Source organism: Hippocampus zosterae, chromosome 18 (genome assembly GCF_025434085.1).
Source record: "Hippocampus zosterae strain Florida chromosome 18, ASM2543408v3, whole genome shotgun sequence".
NCBI lineage: Eukaryota > Metazoa > Chordata > Actinopteri > Syngnathiformes > Syngnathidae > Hippocampus > Hippocampus zosterae.
The window spans coordinates 15,778,333-15,803,843 of NC_067468.1; the positions used below are offsets into that span (position 1 = coordinate 15,778,333).

Below are 25,511 nucleotides of genomic sequence, written 5' to 3' on the forward strand. Positions count from 1 at the left end.
ACATCGCACGATCCGTCATGAGATGAACACTCTTGCGGTCCTTGTAGAAAATGAAAGTGCTTTGTAAAAACTGAATCTGAACATATTTTGCAGGGGCCTCCTGGGATCCGAGGTGGCACTGGTCCAGAGGGCCCGCCTGGACCCGATGTGAGTCATTTGCCCTTTCGGGGTACAATTGTATCAAATCTAATGACCCAAAAAGCCCAAATGGAACAGAACCATGCCGGTAAAAACTATCAATCAAAAGCAGAATCATGACATCGATCTCGAGTTTGAATTTCATGGTCTAACTTTTATTGGTTCGTCATACTTTTTATGCTCCTTTTCCCGTGTAACTGTTTTTATTGTATGGCTGTACTGTTGCTACGACCAGAATCATTCGATGATTAAAATTCTACAAAGGGGCCCCGAATGAGGCCCCTCTGGATAAGATGGCAGTGCTTTCAAAATATTTCGCTTGGCTTCTTTTTGTCTTATCGCTGCCAAAATAACTTCTTTTATTTTATTTTATTTTATTTTTTAAACATCTGTGCAGCGACTGGATTTAAAGCCAAATTGTAATGTAAGGAAGAGATCATCATGGCTGTTCCAAAAATTGTGTAAGAGACGTGCTATCATACAAGATTTAATGGAGGCCCCGATATATTTTTTTTTCTGAAGTGACGAATGGCTTTGACGTCACGGTTTGGTCGTCTTGTGAGCGAGATATTGTATGCATAGTGTATGTAGTGACCATATGTAGTATTGTATGTAATGCTATGTTGAATACGTGTCACAGTAGAATACAAAATATTTACACCGCTTGTGCCCAGGGGGAGCATGGTTTGGACGGCCCACTGGGTTTTCCAGGTCTGACGGTAAGACAGTGGGAAGAAAACAAAAATTTATTACCTTCTACAATACTCCGGGGGGGGGTTTTGCTGTTTTTTTTTTAAACATATATTTCAGGTGTGCTTTTCATTGGCAGGGTGCACCAGGCATTACAGGACAAGTTGGTCTTCAAGGAGTGAACGGCTCAAGGGTAAAATGGACATGCGCAGTTTGAAAGATTTTTCTTAATTTGTGTAAAATGTGATATCAATCTTGACCTCACATGAGATTTTTTTTTTTCAAGAATTAATTATTTTTTCTAAGCCTAGCGGTTAGGTGTCAGTGAACTCAGTCCATGTTGCTCATTGCAGTTTTGCTCATAAATTATGAATTAAGAATGTTAAATTAAATGAAGCTGCCTTTAATTCAAGTTAAGTCCGTTTTGCCGTGCGGTCATTCAGAACACAGTTGTCTAACATAATTTTGTATACACAGTTACATCTTGATGGTCATTGTTTTGACTCTCAAATAACCTTGACGGGTCGTTTGATTTTGCGATTTGTTTATTCTTGCACCTTTTTAGGGGGACGTTGGCCCTCCAGGCAATGTCGGCCGCAAAGGTCCACAGGTACTAATTTTGCACGATCGTATTGACACTCGAGTGTTTGAGCTAGCATACAATATTTAATATGCGTTTCTTTTATTTTATGTACTTCATTTTCACTTGACAGGGCCCCCCAGGTTTAGATGGACAAGCGGGGCCTCCAGGACACAGAGGGCCCCAAGTAAGTAGAATTAAAAAAAAAAAAAAATTAAAACAATCAGTGTGTGCTCATGACACACGTGTTGCTATAACACCACAAACTACATTTCTAAGTGAAAATCGTAGAGAGGTTGTACCACTGTTTTATTTCAGTGTAGAACTAAAAGACCGTCGTGCGACCTTTTTTCATGAATATGTTCAACCATTTTCACATTTGTTGATAGGGAACGCCAGGACTGAGTGGTGGAGCAGGGCCGAAAGGAGATCCTGTAAGTATGTTGTTGGCTTTTGTTTGCATGGCAGCAACATTTGAGCAAAATGGCAAGCGGTTGTCGGAGGGATCCTGTTCTGTATCGCGGCCATCATTGAGGAGAGCATCGAACATCCCACGCTCTGCTCAGGAGTGCAGTGCGCATACGTCCTCATATGGACATCTCTCTGTGCATGTGTGTGGCCTCCTTCTCCGTCTGGCATGCTGCAAAATACTTACAGCAGAATGTGACTTGGATTTCCACTCACCCTCTCATTACAAATGACAAGACCGTGCCTGATAGCAATTTTTTTCCGATTTTGTTTTTATCATATGATTTGCTTATTTATTTATTCATGCTTTTTTTTTGTACCCTAGGGACATGTGGGTACCGTGGGTATGCGAGGCGAACCCGGATTTGAAGGGCCAATGGTGAGTTTGATATTCACTAGGGCGCGGGTCCCCAACCACCGGTCTCAACTGGTCCGTGACACCAAAAAAAAGTTGGGGGACCACTGCCCTAAGGAATTGCTGCAGTACATTGTGAGAACAGTGTAGCATGCTAATAATGTAACTGAACAATGTCTGTGTATTTATGCCCCTATGGAAAGAAAAATATACATATATATTTGAAGTTCACCAGCGTTTATCGTGGTAGAGGCAGACTTAAAGCGTCGGTGCGGCGCGGATTCGGTCATCCAACGCAAACGGATCCTCAGTGAGGATCCGGACAAAGCTAACCCAAATGACCTGCTATTTCTTTGAAATGTCACCCAAATAGCGTCGAAGGTTGAAATCAAAATGGCCTAAAACATGACCAGTGTGCCATAGTTTGATTTGGAAAAAGAGCACTAGCTCAACAATGCCACCTAGTGGGTGATTGCTGCCAGCGCTCTCGACCTGGACTTGATACGTCTGTCTTCGACTCAAATATTTTCTTTCTTTGAGCTTTTACATGATTTATGAATACGGTCTTCTTTTGCTGATTAATTCACATAAGAGTTGACCTTACCGACCTTTTGTTTAGGGTGCACCAGGAGATTGCGGTGCACCAGGCATCCCCGGACCTACGGTAAGCTCAAAATATGTCAAACAATTAAGTGTAGTTTTTTACTTTATTCAGCTCCACGGCAATGCAAAGTATTCCTAATACTGCAAGTTTTTTTTTTTTTTTATGTACAGGGCATCCGGGGACCAGATGGGGACACGGGGATTCCAGGTCCGAAAGGAGATAAAGTAAGAAACTGCTTGACATATTGTTAGGAAAGACATCACCTGTAAAAAGTTGAGGAGAGAGAGCATGTATGCTTTGCTGCACTTTCCGGTTCCACCGCCAAGTTTCGTGTTCCCTTTCCCTACCAGAAGAGATTCCAAGTACTTTCCTCCGCATCTCTCAGATCTTTTTGTTTCTGATGTTCTGTCTTAGGGCTTTCAAGGGGCCAATGGTATTCCAGGTCCTCAGGGGGAGAGGGGCCCCCCTGGGTTTCCAGGTTACTTTGGCGCCAAGGGTCAACCCGGTCCCAAAGGCATTGAGGTACAACGTGTGGCGCTTTTGCTCAATTTTGGACTAGTGCATTGGCAGTGTTCCGCGTGAAACTGCGAGAGCTAAAGGCCAGAATTTGTCAGCTCTCAACAATTTGTCGTGCTTATTTTATGAATACGGACACGGAACAAGAATTCCTTCTAAATAAACATAGAGGTTCTTGACGAATTAAATCAAAATCAAAAAAGTGTCATTCTTTGTGCTGTCTTGACGGACTTATCTTTCCTCACTCAGGGCGCAAACGGTGAAACGGGTCATCGGGGAAAACAGGGCAGTGGTGGTTTCAAGGTCAGCACAACATGCAAATGAGCACAATTTAAGGCCACAGTCGCATTCATCGATATGTGAACTTTCTTCAAGGGGAACAGAGGACCAGATGGACGAAATGGGAACGCGGGACCCAGAGGCAACAGGGTAAATCTCAAAAGTCATACTTAGCCTGAGCGCCACCTCCTGGAGTTCCTTGGAAACGTAGTGAACGTGTTTTTACATCATGCGGCTAACTTGTTTTCCAGGGGGATGGAAACTCGGGCTGTCGTGTCTAATTTGCGTCCTTTCTTTTCTCCAGGGGCGCTCAGGACAAAGTGGACCCAGCGGACAGCCTGGTCCACCGGTAATCTTGACTGTCAGGAATGTGTTTATAAGCATGCGGTCGTTTTGCTTTAAAAGTCGAGGCTGCGTGTTCACGTTTGAATTGTAGGCGAAGGTCATCATCATTTTTGTTCAATTGTCATTCTCTTTTTGTCATGCGTGAATCGGATATTTGAATTTTCGGAGCGGTTGACGCTTCCCAAGCCCATTATATTTTCTTTCAAGTGAAACATGACCTTTGAACCCCCCCCCCAAAAAAAAGAGTTATGTATGAATGTTGATGTATCTCTGTTTGTGCGTTTGATGAACACATTGCAGGGTTTGGCGGGTCACCCTGGACCACAGGGACCAGAAGGAAAGCCTGGTACACAGGTTCCCATTCTCTGTCATATTTTAATCACTTGAAAATGATGTGTGTGAATTGTATAACACCCCCCCCCCCAACTACCCCCCATGGATTTGTCATCTTTTTAATTATTGCATTACGCTCAGCAATGGGATGAACTATATCTTTTGAATTTGTACCCAAGTTTGGACTTATACCATAGTCGACGCTAATCTTACGCAAATGCCGGAAAGTTGCGATTTAAAAAAATGACAAACAAAAGACACAAAGAAACAAAGGCTGGGAACAAGACGGATGTTTTCGTCCGAATTGGAGGATGGAGCGGGATGACTCTTTCACTCGGCTTCTAAATTGGTCCAAGGGCGTCGAGCTCACACATCTGCAACTGTAGATGCGTCCGAAAATAAATTGAGTGTTTGCATTTACATGAACCTCCTCTGCTTGGTAAAACGTATGTTTTTTTGTTTTTTTTAGGGTAACGTGGGTGTAACTGGCCCTGTGGGTAATAACGGCATCACGGTAAGAGAGTCCTGTGCTCCGGTGTACCGTATTGGGAAAACAATGATTAACATTGAGCGTAATCAAATCAATCAAATGATTTTTCTCAAAGTACTTATTCTATTCAAGATGGCGCTAATGACGACCGGGTCCCTCTGCCAAGGATGTTGATTGTTTCATGATACTGTTTATTTTGCAAATGGCGTCATGGGCTGCTCACTCTGATTTGTAGGCTGGGCTCTTGGGGAATTTTTCATTTTTCATTAATTAAGTGAGGGGAAAAATGAATTAATTGCTCTGGATTCCCGCATCACTCTCACTTCTTGATAATTCAACTTGTCATTACGCGAACTAACGCGCATTTTCTTCCTACCTCTCCCGACTTCTTCTGGTCAGGGTCCTCAAGGAATTTCTGGAGAAAGAGGACCTGATGGACCATTGGGTTCGATGGTATTTCAACTAAATCGTCGATTTAATGAAACCAACAAGTCTTCTGTTTTAAATGCACTTTGCACAGTCAAAGTCTCATTCGCTGCGTTTACTTTTAAGGGCCCTCAAGGGTCGCCAGGACCCCAAGGCATGACTGGAGCCCCGGGTGAAAAGGTTCGTCCGCAGTTACGCAACAATCCTCGCACAATGTCTACCGTTACACACAGTCTGTGACGGAATGTGTGTGTGTGTGTGTTGTCGCAGGGTTTCACGGGGAAGCCTGGCAAGGAAGGACCACAGGGCCCAGTTGGCATGTATGTAAGTGATTCTTGAACATATTAAACAGCATCATAATCAATGTCGGTGTGACTTCATCGGACCATAAATTACCTCCTCAAATGAATTTTGATACATTTCATAACTATTCCCAGTCAATGTCTTGCAATCGTTGGGTGACGTTCATTTTTTTTTTTTTTAATAGTTAACATTCTTCTGTTTATTGTTGCCATGACCATCAGGGTATCCACGGCACCGTGGGCATGTGCGGCCATCCGGGAGCCTTTGGAGAGAGGGTAATCTCAAGTTTTCATAAAACAGTGTTGCATGCAAAAGAAAAAAAAAATCTTCTGTGCTTCCTGCACCAGGGTGAGACGGGTTATCGAGGTTTTCCCGGGCCTGCTGGGAAGCCAGGGCCCCCGGTAAGTATATACTGTAGGCATTCGTCGCTTTACCTGTTCCTTTGTCTTTTTTTTTTTTTTTTTTAGCACTACGACTTGCCGTATTTTTTCTGAAATATGAGGATTGCTCGCTTCGAGGGCCCTTTTTTTGCCTTATGTACTGCATCAACAATCCAGTGATTATCACAAACTGCAACAAAAATGGGCATTCCACAAGGCGCAGTACAAACTACTTCAAAATTCTCATGTCATGAAATCTTTCTGGCATGGTAATTATTTTTGCTGAGCTGCTTTTCGGGACTCCCGTGTGGATTTTTCCTCATTGAGTTGCTTCTTTGGTCCACCACTCTCATCTCATATTTTCCTGTTCTTAAATAAACTTGCATCCAAATGTTTTTTTTTTTTTTAAAGCCTGGATCTACAAGCGCAAAAGTAAGGGCTTAGGGGAAATACAAAGAGATTGATTTAGAGCTGGGATAATAAAAAAAATGGATGTATTTGCAGCGGCTTGTGTAAATTGAAGGCAGAATAAACTAAATATGTTCCGCATTTCTTTTTAGGGTCTGCCAGGTTCCCCTGGGGAAAAGGGGCCCCAGGGACCCCAGGTGAGAATTGATTTCGGAATATGAATACAATACAGTATCGATGCTACGCTACCGTTACTGAATGATTGCCAGCTGGTGTGAATGTGAGGATGAATGTTTTTTTTGATCTATTTCTTTTTTCCACCTGTATTTACATCCTTCTAACATTGTCCGCCCAGGGTCGACCTGGAGATGAAGGACCAAAAGGCATTCAGGGTGCACCGGTAAGCCACTGCCCTCAAATAAAGACTGATAAAGGATGATGACTGTATGTAAAATTATATAGATAGAAAATTGATTGATTGGAGTCAAATGGGATTTTCCCCCCCCCCTCCAAGACTATTCAAAACCTACTATTCTGTTATTTTTGTATAAATCGTCACTTGCAACCAGTTTTGTGTGATGATCACCCTCTGAAGGGCTCTGCGTTCTTCTTATTTCCAGGGTGCTCCAGGTCTCCCAGGTGATGCTGGAGCTCCTGGAAAACCAGGGCCCCGGGGAAGTAACGGGTCCCCCGGACCTCAGGGGCCATCTGGGCCAGCTGGAATCCTAGTGAGTGGGTATTTACCACCAACTGTCGTTTTCATTGACGCTGTAGCGTTAGTCCTCATAGGCCGGACAAATATGCAAAATCGGTGGTGATAAAAATTGAATTTGTATGAAAATGCGTTTATTGGATCGCCACAGGGCCTGCAGGGTGAGGCTGGATTAATCGGAGCAGCGGGAGAAAGAGGAGAGAAGGTCAGCCACAGAGTTTCCTTGAGAGCAATTTTTTTTTTTTCTTGCTCGTGAAATTTTTGTCGTATTTCCAAGCCAATGCGAATTCACGTTGGACTATTAAAAGTCAGTCTCTGTTCACTTTAGGGTTTCCCTGGATTAGCCGGTGATGTCGGCCTGACGGGACTTGATGGACAACAGGTTGGTTTCAGATCAACAAAATGTCTGAAATATGTTAAATCAATCTATTGGGTTGTTTTTTTAACCCAATTCATGATTGCTTCACTTCTCAGGGTCAACCGGGTAACACGGGCGATGATGGACCACCTGGATGGAAAGGAGACCCGGTCAGTCAATGTTGAAGATTCATTCCAAAGCCTTTCAAAAAGGTCACGCGGAAGCTTTTTGTCTCTTATTTCTGACAGGGGGACTCCGGGCCTCGAGGGCAATATGGTCCTACAGGACTACCGGGAGTGAGAGGACTTGCGGGCCCAAAAGGACGACCTGGTCCTGCTGGATCTGTTGGAAAACAGGTTGGTGCATCAATCTTCTGTTTGTAGGTGAATGTCATCCTCCTTTGAAATAATGGAGTTGGATTAAATTGCTCCTTGAAGCCATTTGTTTTTCGTGGACATCTTTTTTTGGTCGATTGAGCACGGTTTGTTTTTTCACTCCGCAGGGGGATGTCGGCCATCCCGGTGAAGCAGGAGATCCTGGATTGAAAGGAGACAAGGTCGTCTTTACGAGTAGTCTTGAAATATAGAATCAAAGTAAATGGCACGGTATGCTTCTGACTGATCAAGCCGATTGTGGACCGTAGGGCGACATGGGACCTCGAGGCTTTTCTGGTCCCGAGGGCGCCTGGGGAGAACTTGGAAAAAATGGCGAAAGAGGCCCAAAGGGGAAGAAAGGCCATATTGGATTCATGGTGAGGCCTGTATTGCTTCATATTTTTTAGTACATATTTTTCAGTCACACGAGTCCTAAGCGGGGCGGCCCGGTAGTCCAGTGGCTAGCACGTCGGCTTCACAGTGCAGGGGTACCGGGTTCGATTCCAGCTCCGGCCTCCCTGTGTGGAGTTTGCATGTTCTCCCCGGGCCTGCGTGGGTTTTCTCCGGGTGCTCCGGTTTCCTCCCACATTCCAAAAACATGCGTGGCAGGCTGATTGAACACTCTAAATTGTCCCTGGGTGTGAGTGTGAGCGTGGATGGTTGTTCGTCTCTGTGTGCCCTGCGATTGGCTGGCAGCCGATTCAGGGTGTCCCCCGCCTACTGCCCGAAGACAGCTGGGATAGGCTCCAGCACCCCCCGCGACCCTAGTGAGGATCAAGCGGCTCGGAAGATGAATGAATGAATGAGTCCTAAGCGTCCACTGCAACAAAGAAGGCACTTTTGTACAAATAATGTTTTGTGGACTTGGGCATCAACATTGCCTAGAAAGTGTTGCTGGTTGGCTGGCAACCAGTTCAGACAGTGACGATATGTGGCATCTAGTTACGATTAAAACAAAAGTCATTGCTTGCTTGGGTGCCTCTTTATTATTAGTATGATTATTATTATTATTATTATTATTATTATTATTATTATTATTATTCTTTGAATAGGGTGAACCAGGCCTGGTCGGCGAAGTGGGCCCTGCAGGTCCTTTGGGGTTAAAGGTCAGCCCTTTTCTGTTTCTCACAACAGCTGTGAATTTATCATGCAGTATGTACAGTATGTTCCCTTTCGGTTTTTCACCAAATGGTTTATAATAATGGTATTGTGAGGTAATACTTTTTGTGTGTTTGTTTGACTCCAAGGGAAGTGCGGGAACTTCCGGATCCCCAGGGCCAAAGGGAATTCATGGACAAAAGGTGAAATGTAATGAAGCGATGTGGGTTCATTCCAGAATTGAATGACGTTTCCTCTCAATTCTGGAATGACCACCCAGTTAGTCATTTAAATTAGGGGTCCCCAACCACCGGCCCACAGACCAGTACCAGGCCTCGGCCCATTTGGTACCGGGCCGCACAAAGTGCACGACTCTCGCCGATCGGAGTCGTCCCCCTTCTAACATTGCTTTGCACGTTGAAATAAACAGAATCCACCACTAAATGAAATAAGAAGCAGTCAACAGGAAGTAGTCGTAACAAATGGACCCGGCGTATGGCTATTTCGGCTGATGGGCAGCCATGACTGGGGGCCACTGATCTCAATGACTTTTCTGTACCTCTCCAGGGGGAGTCTGGTAACATTGGTAAAGCGGGACCTGTCGGGTCAAGAGGCCCCGTGGTAACGTTTTATTGGAATCAAAACATTTTTGTACAACGTGTGCAGAGGGACATATTTGTGAATTTCTGTGCTGTGTGTGTGTTATGACCTTTTGTAAAGGGAATACCTGGAGTGCGGGGTGTCAGAGGCGACATTGGACAACCGGGACCACATGTTAGTGCGATATCCATAATTCAATGTATTATTTTAATCAACGTTGATTTTTATTCAAATGTCCCATCATTCAATATACTGTAACTATAGATTTAAACCACAAAAAAAGAGGGGGGTATCAAAAGATCACCATATTACCTTACTGGCGTTTAAATCAGTATTTCAATGTCCTCTCTTGTAACAGGGTCACCTAGGAAAGGGCGGCGCTAAAGGTGACCAGGGAGCTAAAGGGGAAGCGGGACAACAAGGGCTGAAAGGAGCGCCCGGAGCACCAGGCCCACTAGGGCAGCAGGTTGAGATCCAAATAACAACAATGACTCTGTTTACTCACTTGGTGTCGTATGGACCCGCAATGGAATTCCGAATGAAGTCGACACATGACGCGCTCTGCCAAAATGAATACATTTGAGGAAATGAGTTTTGATTGATTTGGCAGGGAGAAGAAGGCTTACCGGGAATCCAAGGTCCTTCGGCTCTTCCTGGCTTAGAGGTAAATGTAAATTGACCAGAAATGTTGCAGTTTTAACCCAGAAGTTACTTGAATCTTTTTTTTTTTGGTGGGGCGTGGGGGGTTCCTTCCATGGCAACACTTCCAGCCTAGATTTTGTTTCGTCTGTGTCCTATAGGGAGCTCCTGGAGAGATGGGACTTCAGGGCCCTCCTGGTCTCATTGGGAAAACTGTAAGATCAAATCTTGTTGCTCCGATTTCATCAGATCGCAGTTTTTGGAAGCAGTAAATATGTTTTTGCAGGGAGGGCAAGGAAGACGAGGACCTGAGGGGAAACGGGGCATGAAAGGCGAAAAGGTAACACTAATATTGTCTTCATATTTTACTCTGATGTACTTATTTTTGTACATCTTATTGTTTCCCATCATTAGCATCTGCGTTCTCCGATTAGGAATCTCTCCATAGATGATCTACAAAAATATCAGGTGTATTGTTATGCAAACGTGAGGCAGTTTGGAGATGTGGTTGCCTTATTATACGATAATAACATGATAACAGATGATAGTTGTCTTGTTTGTCTGACTTTTCTATGCTTGAAGTCTTGATGAAAATGTGACGTAAAGTATGCCCTCCACTTTGCATTTTGTTTTGCAGTAACACATTTTATTTTACCCTGACAGGGAGATGATGGCAAGATTGGTTCACCGGGAAAGATCGGTCACGTTGGGCGGAGGGTAAAACTTTTTTCACATTAAGGAAAAGAAAAACAAGGAGCTAATGTTGAAAAGGTGTATTGGAAGCACTGCAGACTGACTGCTCCTTTGTCACGAGGCTCCCTCAAATATTTTTCCTCCTCTGCACTTTCTTTGTTTTGCTTCATTTTAAAAACACGGCAAACCTGGCGACAGGGAAAGCGAGGAAAAGCCGGAATTCGAGGAACCAGGGGCATCAGAGGACTAAAAGTACGTTATCTGGAACAAGGCCACACAATGTTCTGTTTTATTAAATCTGGACGATAAATTGCGTTTTATGGTTCAGGGTGAAATGGGGGAGACGGGAGTCGCGGGCCACCTTGGCTGGGCAGGCACCATCGTGAGTGTTTTTCATTTACCAATTAGAGCTGACGGTGCTCGTCGTGCTTCTTTTTATCATGTTCCAACCTGTAACAACCACCAAATTGATGTTCTTTACTTATGTCCAAGGGTAAACCAGGTCTTCGCGGAGAGACGGGGGATCGAGGTGAACCGGGAACAAAGGTAAACTGTTTGTAAGCACACATTCGCTGAATTTGAGAAAAAGGCGGGGTGCGTTTTCGTATAATATGGTATTAAATGACTGCAATAGCAATGCAAAAACTTGAGGGGGGAAAGTCTCCGCTTTTAGTCTGAATTTTATGGTGTTTTTGCCAAAAATTGAATGTTCTAAGCTAACCGCACAATCTTTACAGAGAAGTGATTAGATTTGTACCCAAACGGTTAGCGCCACTTTCTGTTTTGCATGAAGCGGAAACTTTTCTTTTACATTTTTTTTTCCTCCCAGGGTGAAAAGGGGGACATGGGGCTATCGGGATTACCTGGATTTGATGGCACCAAGGTAGGCTGTGAATTATGGGGTTTTTTTTAGACTGACTAATGCATGTCCTTGTTCCTTCAGGGTATCCGTGGACCCGTTGGGTTGCCAGGGGAAGTTGGTCTCCAGGGAGAAAAGGTAGAGCTGGAGGAAAAAAAGCAACTTAAATTTGATGTATACAAGCTCACAAAGCCAGTTTTAAGTTCACTTACAGGACTTTAGATTATGTGCCTGTTCACAGTGAATCCATGAAATGGAAGCACCAGTTATTTTAACATATTTCACCCGCTAATGTGTTGATCACAGTCCCGGTATTTTGTGTTTGCCCTGCTCCACTGTCATTTGGTGTTCCACAGGGTTCAATTCTGGTGTCTTTGTTTTTTTTGGGTTTTTTTTTAATTGTCTCTGCTCCCTTTGGTTTCCATCTTGAGGAAACATGGTATTTCCTTCCACTGCTATGCGGATGACTGTCAGTTCCATGTCCCGCTGAGCAAAAAGACGCTTTCTCATTGAGGACACTTGTATCCTGTCTGGAGGACATCAAGACCTAATTGATTGTTTTATTGTTTGTTGTTGCATGAATTCTTTTTGCTCCATGTACAGCACTTTGTTTACAGTGGTGGTTGTTTTCAAGTGCACTGTCTTCCGCAGGGAATTATAGGTCCACCAGGGCCAAGAGGGACATCAGGCTTGCCTGGATCACCTGTAAGTTTCGTTTATATTATTAGAAGGTATATTTATTTCACAGTTTACCGTGTAGACATGATTCCTGTAACATTTCGTTTGCACTACTTACATTTTCCATTGTTTGCTGATTTTCTGAGCATCACTGCATATTTTAAATATAAGTAAATTTAAATATATAATATATTTTAAATATAAGCATATTGTTTTACCCTGGAAAATGCTCAAACAACAGAAAGGTTGTACAATGATGATTTTATGTTTTAAATGGCATCTATGCTCTTTCTTCTGCTACAGGGCACATTTGGATTGAAGGTAGGAGAAATGGCGCAAATACATTTTAATAAATCATATTCCTGCAATCGTAGTCCAATGTGAATGCAACTCGGTGCTAAATTCCAGAGAAATTGTATGAATCAACTAATGGTTTGGCATCGGTAGTAGTCATGATGTTTTCTTCTCCTTGTAGGGTACAAAGGGCTACCCGGGTTTACCTGGTCTGCCAGGTAGAAGAGGCCTCCCAGTAAGTTCAAAGTAGACACAATCTCCTCCCAGTTGGACACCAGGGAGCCTTTCGTAATTAAGGCACCACAAGTGTACCGGGAAAAGTGCATGAATTGGTTTGATGAATTAACATGAGCATGTACTTTTGTCATCCTTGCGTTTAGGGTCCGCCTGGTTTTCCCGGTCCTCCAGGACCATCCATAAACATGACTTTGACAGAACTCAAGGTTGGTAACGTATCCCTGTTGAGTGGAACCTCTAACATGGAACACACCATTTCAAAAGAAATTGAGACTCAATTCCACTGAATAACAAAATAAACATAAGAGAGTATATTTATACAGTATTTGAAAATGAATGGACAGCACTGATGCGTACTTCCCCCCCCCCCCACCCACCCACCTCTCTGTGTGTCCAGGCTCTCATGTATGTGTCCGACAAGCCCAATTACGCTTTGATCCAAACTCTTCTGGATTCTCTAGAGCAGGAACTTCGTCTCCTGATGGATCCTCCCGATGGCAGCAAAGAGCATCCCGCCACCACCTGTCTCGAACTTTGGCTCTGCCACCCAGAATACACCAGTGGTGAGTTAGCAAATAATCAAAGTATCGGTCAGGGAATCGATTATGAGATAAGGAATGTTGACACGCATGGTCTAATCGAATGAAGGACAATGAATGTTCAGTGGCATTTTACTTTCACGGCGGTGCGGATGCACATATTTTCGTATTAAACTACTACATCATCTGATAATGACATATGTATTACAACTGCTTTCCAGGTTTTGCAGAAGTATCTCTATGCATCTGTTTAAAACTGCGGATCTGAATATTGAACTCTGGCTAACTGTTCCCTTTAGGAACATATTATGTCGACCCAAACCAAGGCAGCTCCGCTGACGCTCTGCTTGCCTATTGCAGCTTCTCGAGCGCATCAATACAGACGTGCCTGCATCCTGAAGATTCTCAGGTCCATAAACACAAGAACACCACAAACCTCATATCATCACATCCATGACTACAAATGGGCATTTTTTTTTGTCTTCCTCTGCAGTTGCCTACGAAAGCCTGGCTGGAAGAATCTTCTGCCGAGGGCTCCTTTCAGTGGCTCAGCAGGCTGGACCGAGGATTTCAGGTGGACCAACTGCCCAAATATTTGTGTGCATGTTAGGACCATTTCACTGTAAATAAGAGATTCCTATTAAGTTGTTCTCTATTGAGATTGAACTGGAATCGGAGCAATCGACATTAACATCCCGTCTCCTTTGTACAGTTTATTTATCCAGGTGCCACCTTGGTTCAAATGCGCTTCCTGAGGTTGCACAGTAGCACAGCCACGCAGAAGTTGACCTACTCCTGCCACCCGGGACACAAGTTGGGCCGCTCCGAAAGGGATATCAAATTTCTCACTGACACAAGGAAGCAAAGTTTCCTCGGAGCAATTCAAGATTGTGTGGTATGTAAAAAAAAAAAAAAACATTAAAATTTGTTTAGAACATTCATATGAACAGCCACATTTTTTTAAAGATATGATGTGGTTGGAACATTGTATATTGTAGATTGGTGTTAGCCTTCTCTAAATGACAACAGTGTGACAGATGTGCTTTCTAGTCAACGCTGATTTGCTCCGGACAACCAATCAAAGGATTGATCAACGGCTAAAGCAGTGTAGTCGGGTTTAAATCTGGGTTTGGGCCGCATTTGTCACATTTTCATTCACTCAGTTAAACTCAAGTGATTGTGATTTCTTATAACTTCAGGAGAGCAAATTCTATTTCATGTTCTTTCTGTATCGTCAGCCTGGAGAGGTGATGGTGTCAGGACCCCGGGAGTCGGTTTTTGAGTTTGAAGACCTCCACCTACTTCCTGTGAGAGATGTGGCGCTAATGGGTGGTGGAAACTTTACACATCAGTTTGGCTTCAGTGTTGGACCCGTTTGCTTTAGTTAGAAAAGATTTTCAGCCGCTCCACCCCAGAAGAGTTTCAGGTCCCGGGTACAAATGCCTACTATGCGCTAACTTCTAAGGATGCTCCTTGTTAAGTATTATTATTTTGTTTTTTGGTGCTGGGGGATTTCGTCTGAAGTTGAGTTTCGTGCGCTCAAGCTGACGGAAAAATACGATGTTTACAGACACTTACGGGATGTAAATAGGGCTCCGATTACATCGTGTAAATAATGACGATCGACTTCCACGTTCTTCATTGCAAAATAGTCACCGGCAAACTATCGGCCATAAGCCAACGGGTCAGTCGAACTCTCCGGTCATCTTTTTCGAGGCGCTGATAACAATTTATTTATGAGTCCAACGTGGATTTAATCCATCCTCAAACTTGCATGGGACTGTTTGTTTGTTCAGGAATATTGGTGCTGTCTTTTGTCTGGCATACAAAGAACTGTTGAACATGTTTTAACGTTTTCATTTAAATCTGTCTCAGGTTGGGATTCTGTACACATGGGCACTGAAGCCACTTTTGTTCCCTCGTAAAAATGGGAATCTTTTCAAATGAGAGAAATTCCGTTCGGACTGGCATCGTCTGAGATCAAATCAAAACGAGTGTTGCACAATTGTTCAAAAGCTTCAGAATGATTCTCACTCATGTACAGTATATGCTTATGTTGCAATGAAACCTCAGTCAGAAACTGCTATTACTACTTTCTTGATAGTTTCATATATATATATATATATACAGTATGTAATATGATTTATTATGATTCTGGACCCGAAGAATCAGTGCTCGTATCTTTTAAGGGAAAAAACACCCAAATTTGGTCATAATCCACTGATGGGTCCTGCCTTGGTTATTATGTGTGGGCTAAGTGGGTATGGAACTGGTCAGCTATGGCTGGGGTACGTGTGGACTTAGTAGGCATGGGTTAGAAGGGGACATCCATGTCTGGGACTTGTATGGGTTTTAGGTGGGCTAAGTGGGCACGGGTTGAAACTGGTTACACGTGTCTCTGTACCATAAGGTTTATATAAGGGCTCCTCCCAGATTTGTGTCTTTCCTATTGAGGTTGAAATTCTTATTTTACTCCATCCGATTAATTCATAATAAGTCGAGCAATAAGGCGGAGCTGGTGAATGCATTTTCTCCATAAAACCTTACTTGTAAAATATTCAGATATGATTTATCTGTTTTACCGTGTATATTAATTTAATTTGATGTTTAGTTTTTTTTTACATTTACTTTTTAGATTGAATTGTTTAATGGTGAAATCACACATGTAAGTGAGAATTGATTTACTGAATCGGATATACTGTTTAAGTTGAATACGTATAATGTGATCCTGTATCGTTATATTGTGTGTGGTTTTGTTTCAATAAAATCCTTTAAAAAAGTATTTTCCGAACCGGGTACCAGAAGTATTTTTCTCACAATATGACATATAAAATAACTCAGTTAATGTATATCATGGTTGAGCTGGACGTAACAAATTATATTTCTTTATTGCTTATTTTCTCAAAAGCATGATTATGAAAAAAATATATACGTTTTTCAAAAATAATCATTTGATCCCCCGTAGTGGAATCACCCTTACGCGATACTTTAGTTGAGTGACGAAAGGAACAGCGAAGAAGAAAAGGAACACGTGACGTCACATGACGAACAACATCCACTTCCTCTGTAGCGCATATTTCCGTGGTAATTCCTCTTTTAATTTGATTACTTTTCCCGTATAAGTCGTTGTCTTCTGTTGCGGTGATGGGGTCCATAGATTGAGATTCTTCGGTTAGTTATTTGAGTAGTCCTGTTCATGTTGAGGACTCTCCTGGCTAGCCAGCTAGCTAACGGAGTCGCTGGTTAGCTCTGTTGAAAACATCGACGACGTGTGGAGCCAACGAGACCTAAAGGTGAGTGGATTTAATTTCTACCCTAACTCCGTGGTGTTGTGTAGGGAAGAGAAAACACCACGTCGGGCGTTTTAGATAGAACTGATTGTTTTATGTAACTGAGTGTATTATACTGCTTTAATTTAAAATGCACATCAAGCAATGTACCATTTACTGTAGAATCCGCGCATCACAATGAAAGGGCAGAAACATGCATGAATCATTCCTATATTTATGACTTGCTACATGTGTCTTTATGGTACGGAAGAGGATTAGGGCCGATGAAGAAAACATTCTGAGATAAAAGTGAGAATCTTGCCAACCTTGTTTTTTTTTCTTCATTGGCCCTAATCGTCTTCCGTATTATGGCTTACCTTCATCACTTCTTTATGAATCTATTTAAATTTGTTTCAGGCTTCTGAATGCAGGGTCGATGGCCACCATCTTCCCTTCACATGCAAATATGATGTATCCACCGACCAGAAAGGATTTCATCTCTCTTACTCTCACCGACCCAACCTGTAACATTTACAACAATGGGAAACACCGCAAACAGTCCTACTGGAGGGTGAGTACTCACACTGACGGTTAATCACTTGGACGCAGGTATTTCGTCTGTAAGTTGGTTATTACGGTCATTTAAAAATGTCAGTCAACCTTATTTTCCAATGTTATATCTTACTCTTAAGCAGTTTTTTGAAAATATATTAAGGAAAGAAGAAGCTTGTAACCGAACATCGAATAGACCTTAGTCGCCTGTTGCTGTAGTTTCCCCCCTTTTGCAAAAATGTAATGGGGGGGAGGTATATTTACTTTAGCGACAGTTCCCCACGGTTATACAGTTTCATTCTTTCAGCCACATTATGATTTGGCAAGCGTTTCTGCTGTGGCTGAGTTACGGTTAAAAAAAGATCAAAACAAAGCCAATGGTTCCTTTCAAAGGCCTCTCTGGCCCTGGCCCAGTTTGCTCTTCACAGAACAAATAGAACTTTGCCCTTACCCACCTTAGTCCACTTTTATGTTCTCATAAACACCTGTATGTATTTTCCTGACATTTTATAGGTATACTTGTATATTTATAGTTGTATATGTATTTAGTGCTTGTGTGAGCCCCCCTGCCACACACAACCTTGGTTTATGTGCCTACAGAAATGGAAGCAGCTGTCTCGACTTCAGCGCAGCCTTATCCTCTTCTTTCTTGCCGTTGCACTCGTATTGGCACTACTCTCCTATTCCCGCATGTCGACGTCAAGGACTGGTGAGTGCTCTTATCAGGCCTTGTCAATGGGCACACATGACAGTCGTCCTTTGTTTATCTTTTGAGGTTCATCAAAAAAGGAAGACTGGCTGGAAACGAATGATGATCGGTTGAAGTCTGAATTTCTCCATGGCAAGGTTCAACCTGTTGTTGGCCCAAATTCCATGACTGACAAAGGACCAAATCTCCCCATTTTTCAAAGCCCTCCCATAAATGTGAGAAACATTTATTTATCCATGTATGCACACATGTCTGTCTTAATTATATAATTACATAATTATATAATAATTTTTACTTTACTTACCGCCAGAAGAAATTTCCAAACAAGAGAGGTCCACCAAGTCTGAAGAAACCTGCAAACGCTTCACACACACTTTTGGAAAAACAAGATGTACAATTACCAGGTGAAAAGGAAAACGGAGAGAAAGAAAAAAAGTTGGTCAGGTGAGCTTGTCTACCCTCGAAAGCATTTGCGTTATTCCATCTTTGTCTTTAGAAGATACTTTTGCAGTTTTAGAAACATCTCTCTTGTTAGACTGCACTTATTCTGTACAGTACGTGTTCTCCTTTGTTCAGCTGGAGAGGAGCAATGATTGAAGCCGATCAGGTCACTGAGCCTCCACCCTCGGCCAATGAGAAGGTTGCTGCAGTCGCCCCAGCACCAGCCGCTTTTGTCCCAACCACTGGTCAGTGCTGAACTTCCGTTGTTGGAATTCGTAAGGCTTGAATAAAGGTTGACGCTGCGTTGCCATTGGCACTTATGTGTACTCCTATATGTTTTCAAATTTCAGGCTTTGCAAATCACTTTGGGCAGCATCTGGTGTCGATAAAGCACTTTTCTCTGATTCTTTTTATCACTCTGAAGAAAAAGAAAATTGATTTCAGAGTCAGATAGTTCTCTTAAATCCCTATAATGCCATTCGTATCATATTTGCTACATGTATTCTGCCCCCTGGTGGACCATCATGCCTCTACAGGCAGCTCAAGTTTTGTTTTGGTAAATTTTGAGAAGTTACGGTGAGAGTAACATCAAAATTCTAAGTCATTTTTAAAGTTTTAGTAATTCATTCTTTTTATTACAATTAAATCGTGTTAAAATGTCTGTATCAAATTTGATACTGCAGGTTTAAAATGTGATTTTTCCCAAATTGTCATTTCGCATTTAATCTACATAATGCTTCCTAAAATACAAACACACACTATTTTGATGACTTAATTAATCTAATTAATCACTGAAATGCCGCCTTCAAATACATTTGAGTATTTCCACAACAACAATTCCTCTGAATTAATAAACATCTCAGTGTTGATGACGAATGTCCCCTAATGGTATCATGACAACTGACCTCCCTCCTTTTGTCTGCAGGTTTACCTGTCGGTGTGGACAGGCTGGAGGCTGTGCGTGATGCCTTTCGACACGCGTGGAAGGGCTACAAGATGTACGCCTGGGGCCACGATGAGCTCAAGCCCATCTCCAAGTCTTTCAGCGAGTGGTTTGGCCTGGGTTTGACCCTCATTGATTCTCTGGACACCATGTGGATGATGGACTTGAAAGAAGGTGCGTTACGTTTTTCGCCCAAAAGCATTTCTTTGCCATTCAGTTGCAACTATGCCGAAATGAATGTTTTGGGATAAAGCCGAATGGGATTCCAGTATCTTCATGACATCAAATAAGCAAGATGAACCGGGCTGTTCTCTTTACATGCATGTCGAATTTTGGTCTGAATTCAGTTTGACATTTGACATCATTTTTTGTGCCACAGAGTTTGCAGAGGCAAAGCAATGGATAGAGAAGGAGCTTTCTTTCAACCAAAATGTGGATGTGAATCTGTTTGAGACAACCATTCGCATCCTCGGAGGTCTGCTGAGTACCTATCATCAAACTGGAGACCAACTGTTCCTAAATAAAGCCGTGAGTCATCCAACAGGCACCTGAACACTTGCAAAATGATAGGAGCTAAACAGGCACTTCTTCTTTTGCTGATGTTACTTGAAGGCACTTGGGAGCCATATAAAGAAAAAAATCCAGAAGTGGTTTCACAAAAGACCAATTTAGAAACTAAGAGCTTTCCATTTCCAGCTGATCAACGAGCACAGAAGGCGGCCGTGTTAGGCCACAAAGTGGGTGGGGGGGATGACTGCAGGGAAATTTGTAGTCTGGATTTGAACTAAATCTTCAGTGACACCGGTCGTGGAGATTTTCTGACACACCTTCTATAGTGAAGAAAATCAATTTGACATTGCCGCTTCCAGAAAGACCTCGGCTCCAGATTGATGCCTGCCTTCAAAACCCCCTCAAAGATTCCTTTCTCTGACGTGAATATCGGGAAGGGAACAGCTCACCCACCCCGATGGACGTCCGACAGCTCCATGGCGGAGGTCACGAGCATTCAGCTGGAATTTCGAGAGCTGAGCCGCCTCACTCAGGACCCACAGTACAAGGTCTGGAAGGCAGAACGCCATCATCCGTGCTGACAGTTACGGTTTCAACTACCATTTATCATTGGTTCAAGCCACATTTACCAAAATTGTTCTTGGTGAGATTAAAAGTACAAACATGGTCATAACCAGGATGGTGAATGTGAACAGATTCCTGCGGGCAGAATTTGTGGCTTGATTTATTCTCACGATGAATTCTACATTTGCACATTGATGTGTTTGTGACACCTTCTGCCTTCCTGTGGTATTCAAAAAAAAAAAAAACTTTCAGGAGGCTGTAGATGAGGTCATGAAGCAGGTCCACAAGCTGCCGGGCAAACACGACGGACTGATACCGATGTTCATCAACACCAACAGCGGGCAGTTCACTCACCGAGGCATCTATACGCTGGGCGCCAGGGCGGACAGCTACTATGAATACCTGCTCAAGCAGTGGCTCCAGGGAGGCAAGAGCGAAGACGAGTGAGGACAACTTTTCCATGGAACATCGACGTAGACGCAGATTTATTTCCGTTGTGTGTGATTTTACTGTCTATTGGTTAGAAACTGTAGCAAGGAATGCAGGGTTGTTGTTTGTTTTGTTTTGTGGTGTCGATCTCGTGGCCTTCTTTTCATTGTTGTATTCCGCCAGGCTTTTGGAGGACTACATTGAAGCCATCAACGGAGTGAAAAAGCACCTGGTTCGACAGACGGGGCCGCACAAATGGACCTTTGTTGGAGAGCTGTCCCATAACCGCTTCAGTCCCAAAATGGTGACATGACATGTTACTTGTCCTCGTTTCTCTCTTGAAAACCTTCATGCTATCTTGATGTCGTGTTGGGAGATGACTTGGTTGTCAGTGAGCCACTTGCTTGTAATTGGTCAAATAGAAGTCCACAATCACGCAAATGATGGGCTTGGCAAAGGTCTGAAACGTTTTTCTTTCTTCCAATCCGATTCCTCCTGCCTCAGGACCACCTGGTGTGCTTCCTGCCGGGAACCCTGGCACTGGGAGCCCACAATGGCCTTCCTGGGGACCACATGGATTTAGCGGCACAGTTAATGGAGACTTGTTACCACATGTACGCACAGATGGAGACCGGCCTTAGCCCAGAGATCGTGCACTTCAACCTGCATGCCGCTGACGGCCATGACATTTTTGTCAAGGTGGGGCTTCACATCTCCGGTGTGTCACCTACAAGCGTTTTAATGTCGCAGTCTGGCCACCTCGATGGAAAAACTTTGATTGCCGCCACGATAAAGGATGTTTTTCTTGGAAATGTACATTGCGTGTTATCCGAGTTGACACTCTGATCGTATCTTTTCAAATAATTTCAGTGTTGACTCTTATATTTTTAAATGCAGCCTGCAGACCGACATAACCTGCTGCGACCAGAAACCGTCGAAAGTCTGTTCTACATGTACAGATTCACAAAGGACCCCAAGTACAGAGAGTGGGGATGGGAAATTCTGCAGAGTTTCAATAGGTACACCAAGGTAAGCAACAAAAAAAAAAAAAAAACGGCTCGGAGATTGATTCATTGAAAACATCTTGACAGGAAAAGCCTTGAAAGGAAGACAGAAGAGAGACACAAGGACAAAATCTTACAAAAGATTACCTTTGCAAAGGGGATTTTAAGCCACTCCTGGATTCCATCTTGTCATATTGCTATCCTCACTATAATAATCTTTTTTTTTTTTTGCAGGTCTCAGAGGGAGGCTACACATCTATCAACAACGTCCGTGACCCCACGAACCTGGAGCCCAGGGACAAAATGGAAAGTTTCTTCCTGGGAGAGACATTGAAGTACCTCTACCTGCTCTTTTCCGACGACATGGAACTTCTCAGTCTGGACAAATACGTCTTCAACACCGAGGCCCACCCACTCCCCATATGGCCCTCTCCGCCCAAGTGACGGCACCGTACAGGTGATGTGTGCTTCACTCATGCCGGGATGTCCTCGGAAGACTGTGGGCGGCGTTCCTCAGTCGGGTGCGTCGTCGAGTTGCCGGACTGCCGTGGTGATGCCCAATGACCCCAGGTGGGTGCAGGCCACTTGTACTTTGCTACATTTTCTATGTGGAGCGACTTCTGTTACAAGTTTCTCTAGGAAATGGTCTGAGCTGGCCTCTAGTGTCAATTAAAAAAAAAGCGGGGGGGGGGTTGGAAGTAGGCCTGGGGCTTGACATGAACTCTTTTGTCACTTGCGAGCTGTTGATACTTTGTGTATGTGTGAATAATGAGTTTGATTGGGATCCTTGAAATTCAGAGCGTTGTGAAGAGTATTTAAAATGAAGGCTGTCAATTACCGTTTGGTGTCTGAATCTTTAAATGACTGCTTCGCCCTTTCGGAGAAATTTATTCCGTCACAACTTTTCACGATCAGAAGCTTGCGTTCGTTTTTCCACCTCTGAGGTTTTATTGCACAAAAGGAGGTTCAAGTACCAGAATGTTAATCGCTCAAACAGACGTTTTCATGAGACAAAATAATGTGAATGATTGCACTCTTTTTCGCGTCCCAAACCAATGCGGGCTTTCAAAAGAAAGATTTGGGAGGCTACTTTGCTCATCATGACGGATTGGAATGTCAACAAGGTTTTTTTGCCAAAGAGTTGGGAAGTCCCGCAATGCGTTTACTCTCCGAGAACTGCAACAAGGTTGAACTGTCACAGAAACAAAAGAACGTTGGACACTTGTTTCGTTACGCCTTGATGACCTGAGAAGGGAAGAAAACGGACTTGTCGCTCTTTTTTCAGCTTATGTTTTAGTTTGTCAATGGGATTTTTTGGATGTATATTTGTCATATGTTCATCAGACCTTACACCCCACCCCCCTCCTAATTTGCTTCTTGTCAGTGTTTTTTTTTTTTTGTAAAGATCTCCCACAAAAATTGGGGCAATTAAATTATTCGAAATGTCTTAAGAGGAATATTTAAGATTCGGGTCCAACTTCTGTGTTCAACGTAGGCATCTGTGCATTTTTTTGTAGAACAGCTGTAAGACCTTCAGAAGGAATAATGAACTTGTCACGCAAAAAAAAAAAAAAAAAAGAATGAATTGTGATTAGAATCTATTGTGTCGCTACCGCAGTGGTGCCTTCAGATGAACATAAGGTGTTCCATGACCTCGCTCTAAACTTAAATGCTCATCTCAAATCATCTTTCCCCATTGAAATGAATAGAAATGTCATGATTCATCCCAACCACCCCCACACTGTCATGCACTTTCTAAAAGCATACAATAAGGACCGTATTTAATCGAAGCTCCTCCTATTGAGTATGCCTTGGCCACCGGGGGCAGTCTAATACTGACACAGATCTACTGAACATGGAAATGGTTTCAGTGCCTCAGTGAGGCAGTAATATTTGCCATTGTCATCAGGGGATAAAGAATACGTGCCTGTGATTGTTATGGCCGCGGTACATGTGTTGCTGCACCGTTTGTGTTCAAACATCCAGACCGATGTGATGTTTTCAACACACATAATTTTCTTCATGACGTTTGACAGTGAACTTCAACTATGACTGGCATTAAACGGATTGAAGTGGCTTTTTTTTTGGAAGAATTGTTCCTCTCAGCCAAACTGCCACTTATGTGAAGTGACTGACTTGAGTGGTGCCGTCGTCTCGTACCCTGAGTTTCAACCGCTTTTCTTGGGATGTGTCAATCTCCCAATGTTCTGATCACTCGTGTTCTCCTGTGCCTGACCGAATGTTACGTTGTCGTGTTCCGTTGCCGCAGGCTCGTGAAATGGCTGCAGTCCTAGTTTGGTTTTATTTCGATTGTGACGTGCGCGTGACTGAAAACGATGATGTTCATATTTTGCAGAAAGGATTTTTGGACCTGTATTTCCAGCTCCGCGATTAATTTTAAGCCATTTGGCTTTGAACACAGGGAACCACTGCCATATTTGCACCCTGATTTTTTATTTTTCCTTTCCATTTATGATGCCTTCTAGTTTACCTTGAACTAATGTCTGTTTAAAAATTACTCAATGTTTTTTTTTTCCTTTGGACTGACTTTGCGGGAAAATTGTCAATAGCCTAATTAAAAATGATACATAAATCTCACTTCTACAATGACTCATTTCACATTGGCACACTCTTATTTAATTATCTCTAATGGACAATCGTGAGAGCAGAAGAAATTCTATCAAAGGAGAAAACTTTTGAGGATCTCTTAGTGCCGAGCTATTAAGTTTCTGACCTCACCTTGAGAATCCCTCTTGACCCACTCCATCTCTGTCCGAAATTGTCAATGTGACTTTCAGACACAACAGATCGGGGGGGGGTTGATGCTTACACGTGCCGTTTACACCGTGCTCACCATGACACCCACGTTCCAAAACAAAATTAGTCGTTTGGTGCCGCTATTCTAATCGACGTCATGAATTGGACGAGTGTCACATCATCGGTTTAATCAGAGCTCGCATATCTGCCGGTAGCTCGTCACGCTACAATGACTGCAATCATAAACTGGATGTACCCGATGTCTGGTGATGTATCTAGAAGGGGGGGGGGGGGCAAATAGATCTCAAGTTGAATGTCAACATTTAAATATGTGACTTAATATTGCTCACACTGATGGATGCTGTGCTACATTATTATTATGATAATGAAACATACATATTTGAATGCAGTGTTCCTCAACTTATGTGTGTGTGTGTGTGTATATATATACCCGGTATATGGGGGGGGCATAATAAATCCGCCTCGACAAACACAATACAGCTCTCGGTTGTCATGAAAATGACTGCAGAGAATGATTTTCTTCAAGCTCTCTGTGACGTTCTTTATTGGAAGTGTTTAAAAAGTCACTTGTGTTGCCATCCGCACGTCATAATGGCACAGGGATAGAAACTGAATTAGCCGTTTAATCCTTCATTACGTTAACTCATCGAAGAGTGTCATTTTGCCATTGCACCCAATTAAGTCCGCAATGAACAATTCGCATTTTGATGTGAAATGATGACAAACGCCTTCCCTTATATTGAGTACAATTTCGGGCCAGTACGACACATTTATACGGGTCATGCTTTTTTGCCCTTTTGTCCTAGCTTATGCTGTTTATTTATTTTTTGAATGAATAAGAATTTTTATGCTCCCAGTTGGATATAAATGAAAGAATACCCGACCTTCATCACTGATCTTATCAATTTGGCAGTGT

General features: G+C 43.0%; 2 protein-coding genes across 3 annotated transcripts in view; both read left to right on the top strand.

The window, feature by feature from the left end:
• Window positions 1-16,178, top strand: part of si:ch211-196i2.1 (collagen alpha-1(I) chain) — a 37,533-nt gene extending 21,355 nt beyond the window's left edge. The window contains exons 18-69 of the mRNA XM_052051940.1: window positions 94-147; window positions 813-857; window positions 968-1,021; window positions 1,394-1,438; window positions 1,542-1,595; window positions 1,798-1,842; window positions 2,202-2,255; window positions 2,851-2,895; window positions 3,006-3,059; window positions 3,250-3,357; window positions 3,601-3,654; window positions 3,727-3,780; window positions 3,935-3,979; window positions 4,276-4,329; window positions 4,778-4,822; window positions 5,198-5,251; window positions 5,351-5,404; window positions 5,495-5,548; window positions 5,749-5,802; window positions 5,875-5,928; window positions 6,468-6,512; window positions 6,671-6,715; window positions 6,936-7,043; window positions 7,179-7,232; window positions 7,356-7,409; window positions 7,502-7,555; window positions 7,634-7,741; window positions 7,888-7,941; window positions 8,029-8,136; window positions 8,812-8,865; window positions 9,007-9,060; window positions 9,425-9,478; window positions 9,578-9,631; window positions 9,816-9,923; window positions 10,068-10,121; window positions 10,258-10,311; window positions 10,383-10,436; window positions 10,760-10,813; window positions 10,988-11,041; window positions 11,118-11,171; window positions 11,282-11,335; window positions 11,619-11,672; window positions 11,733-11,786; window positions 12,300-12,353; window positions 12,630-12,647; window positions 12,802-12,855; window positions 13,001-13,063; window positions 13,255-13,420; window positions 13,696-13,805; window positions 13,890-13,970; window positions 14,109-14,291; window positions 14,635-16,178. Coding sequence (XP_051907900.1) covers window positions 94-147; window positions 813-857; window positions 968-1,021; window positions 1,394-1,438; window positions 1,542-1,595; window positions 1,798-1,842; window positions 2,202-2,255; window positions 2,851-2,895; window positions 3,006-3,059; window positions 3,250-3,357; window positions 3,601-3,654; window positions 3,727-3,780; window positions 3,935-3,979; window positions 4,276-4,329; window positions 4,778-4,822; window positions 5,198-5,251; window positions 5,351-5,404; window positions 5,495-5,548; window positions 5,749-5,802; window positions 5,875-5,928; window positions 6,468-6,512; window positions 6,671-6,715; window positions 6,936-7,043; window positions 7,179-7,232; window positions 7,356-7,409; window positions 7,502-7,555; window positions 7,634-7,741; window positions 7,888-7,941; window positions 8,029-8,136; window positions 8,812-8,865; window positions 9,007-9,060; window positions 9,425-9,478; window positions 9,578-9,631; window positions 9,816-9,923; window positions 10,068-10,121; window positions 10,258-10,311; window positions 10,383-10,436; window positions 10,760-10,813; window positions 10,988-11,041; window positions 11,118-11,171; window positions 11,282-11,335; window positions 11,619-11,672; window positions 11,733-11,786; window positions 12,300-12,353; window positions 12,630-12,647; window positions 12,802-12,855; window positions 13,001-13,063; window positions 13,255-13,420; window positions 13,696-13,805; window positions 13,890-13,970; window positions 14,109-14,291; window positions 14,635-14,784 — 3,399 coding nt within the window. The 3' untranslated portion in view covers window positions 14,785-16,178. The remainder of the gene's footprint in view (window positions 1-93; window positions 148-812; window positions 858-967; window positions 1,022-1,393; window positions 1,439-1,541; window positions 1,596-1,797; window positions 1,843-2,201; window positions 2,256-2,850; window positions 2,896-3,005; window positions 3,060-3,249; window positions 3,358-3,600; window positions 3,655-3,726; window positions 3,781-3,934; window positions 3,980-4,275; window positions 4,330-4,777; window positions 4,823-5,197; window positions 5,252-5,350; window positions 5,405-5,494; window positions 5,549-5,748; window positions 5,803-5,874; window positions 5,929-6,467; window positions 6,513-6,670; window positions 6,716-6,935; window positions 7,044-7,178; window positions 7,233-7,355; window positions 7,410-7,501; window positions 7,556-7,633; window positions 7,742-7,887; window positions 7,942-8,028; window positions 8,137-8,811; window positions 8,866-9,006; window positions 9,061-9,424; window positions 9,479-9,577; window positions 9,632-9,815; window positions 9,924-10,067; window positions 10,122-10,257; window positions 10,312-10,382; window positions 10,437-10,759; window positions 10,814-10,987; window positions 11,042-11,117; window positions 11,172-11,281; window positions 11,336-11,618; window positions 11,673-11,732; window positions 11,787-12,299; window positions 12,354-12,629; window positions 12,648-12,801; window positions 12,856-13,000; window positions 13,064-13,254; window positions 13,421-13,695; window positions 13,806-13,889; window positions 13,971-14,108; window positions 14,292-14,634) is intronic.
• Window positions 16,179-16,411: 233 nt separating this feature from the next.
• Window positions 16,412-24,415, top strand: man1b1a (mannosidase, alpha, class 1B, member 1a). 2 transcript variants are annotated; one of them, XM_052051101.1, is made up of 14 exons: window positions 16,412-16,689; window positions 17,083-17,236; window positions 17,818-17,926; window positions 17,993-18,141; window positions 18,237-18,370; window positions 18,503-18,612; window positions 19,293-19,484; window positions 19,690-19,838; window positions 20,180-20,368; window positions 20,637-20,827; window positions 20,997-21,117; window positions 21,318-21,512; window positions 21,711-21,842; window positions 22,052-24,415. In XM_052051101.1, exons 2-14 carry the CDS (start codon window positions 17,102-17,104, stop codon window positions 22,259-22,261), a joined length of 2,016 nt encoding a protein of 671 aa, XP_051907061.1. In that variant the 5' UTR covers window positions 16,412-16,689; window positions 17,083-17,101; the 3' UTR covers window positions 22,262-24,415. The 2 variants fall into 2 exon arrangements, with proteins under 2 accessions (XP_051907061.1, XP_051907062.1); XM_052051102.1 differs by having other exon boundaries at window positions 18,240-18,370.
• The last annotated feature ends 1,096 nt before the right edge of the window (window positions 24,416-25,511 follow it).

Coding starts and splice junctions, on each gene's coding strand:
- man1b1a (XM_052051101.1), top strand. CDS start 17,102: ATGGCCACCATCTTCCCTTCACATGCAAATATGATGTATCCACCGACC. Junction 17,237..17,817: donor GCAAACAGTCCTACTGGAGG/GTGAGTACTCAC, acceptor ATGTGCCTACAG/AAATGGAAGCAGCTGTCTCG. Junction 21,843..22,051: donor GTTTCAATAGGTACACCAAG/GTAAGCAACAAA, acceptor TTTTTTTTGCAG/GTCTCAGAGGGAGGCTACAC.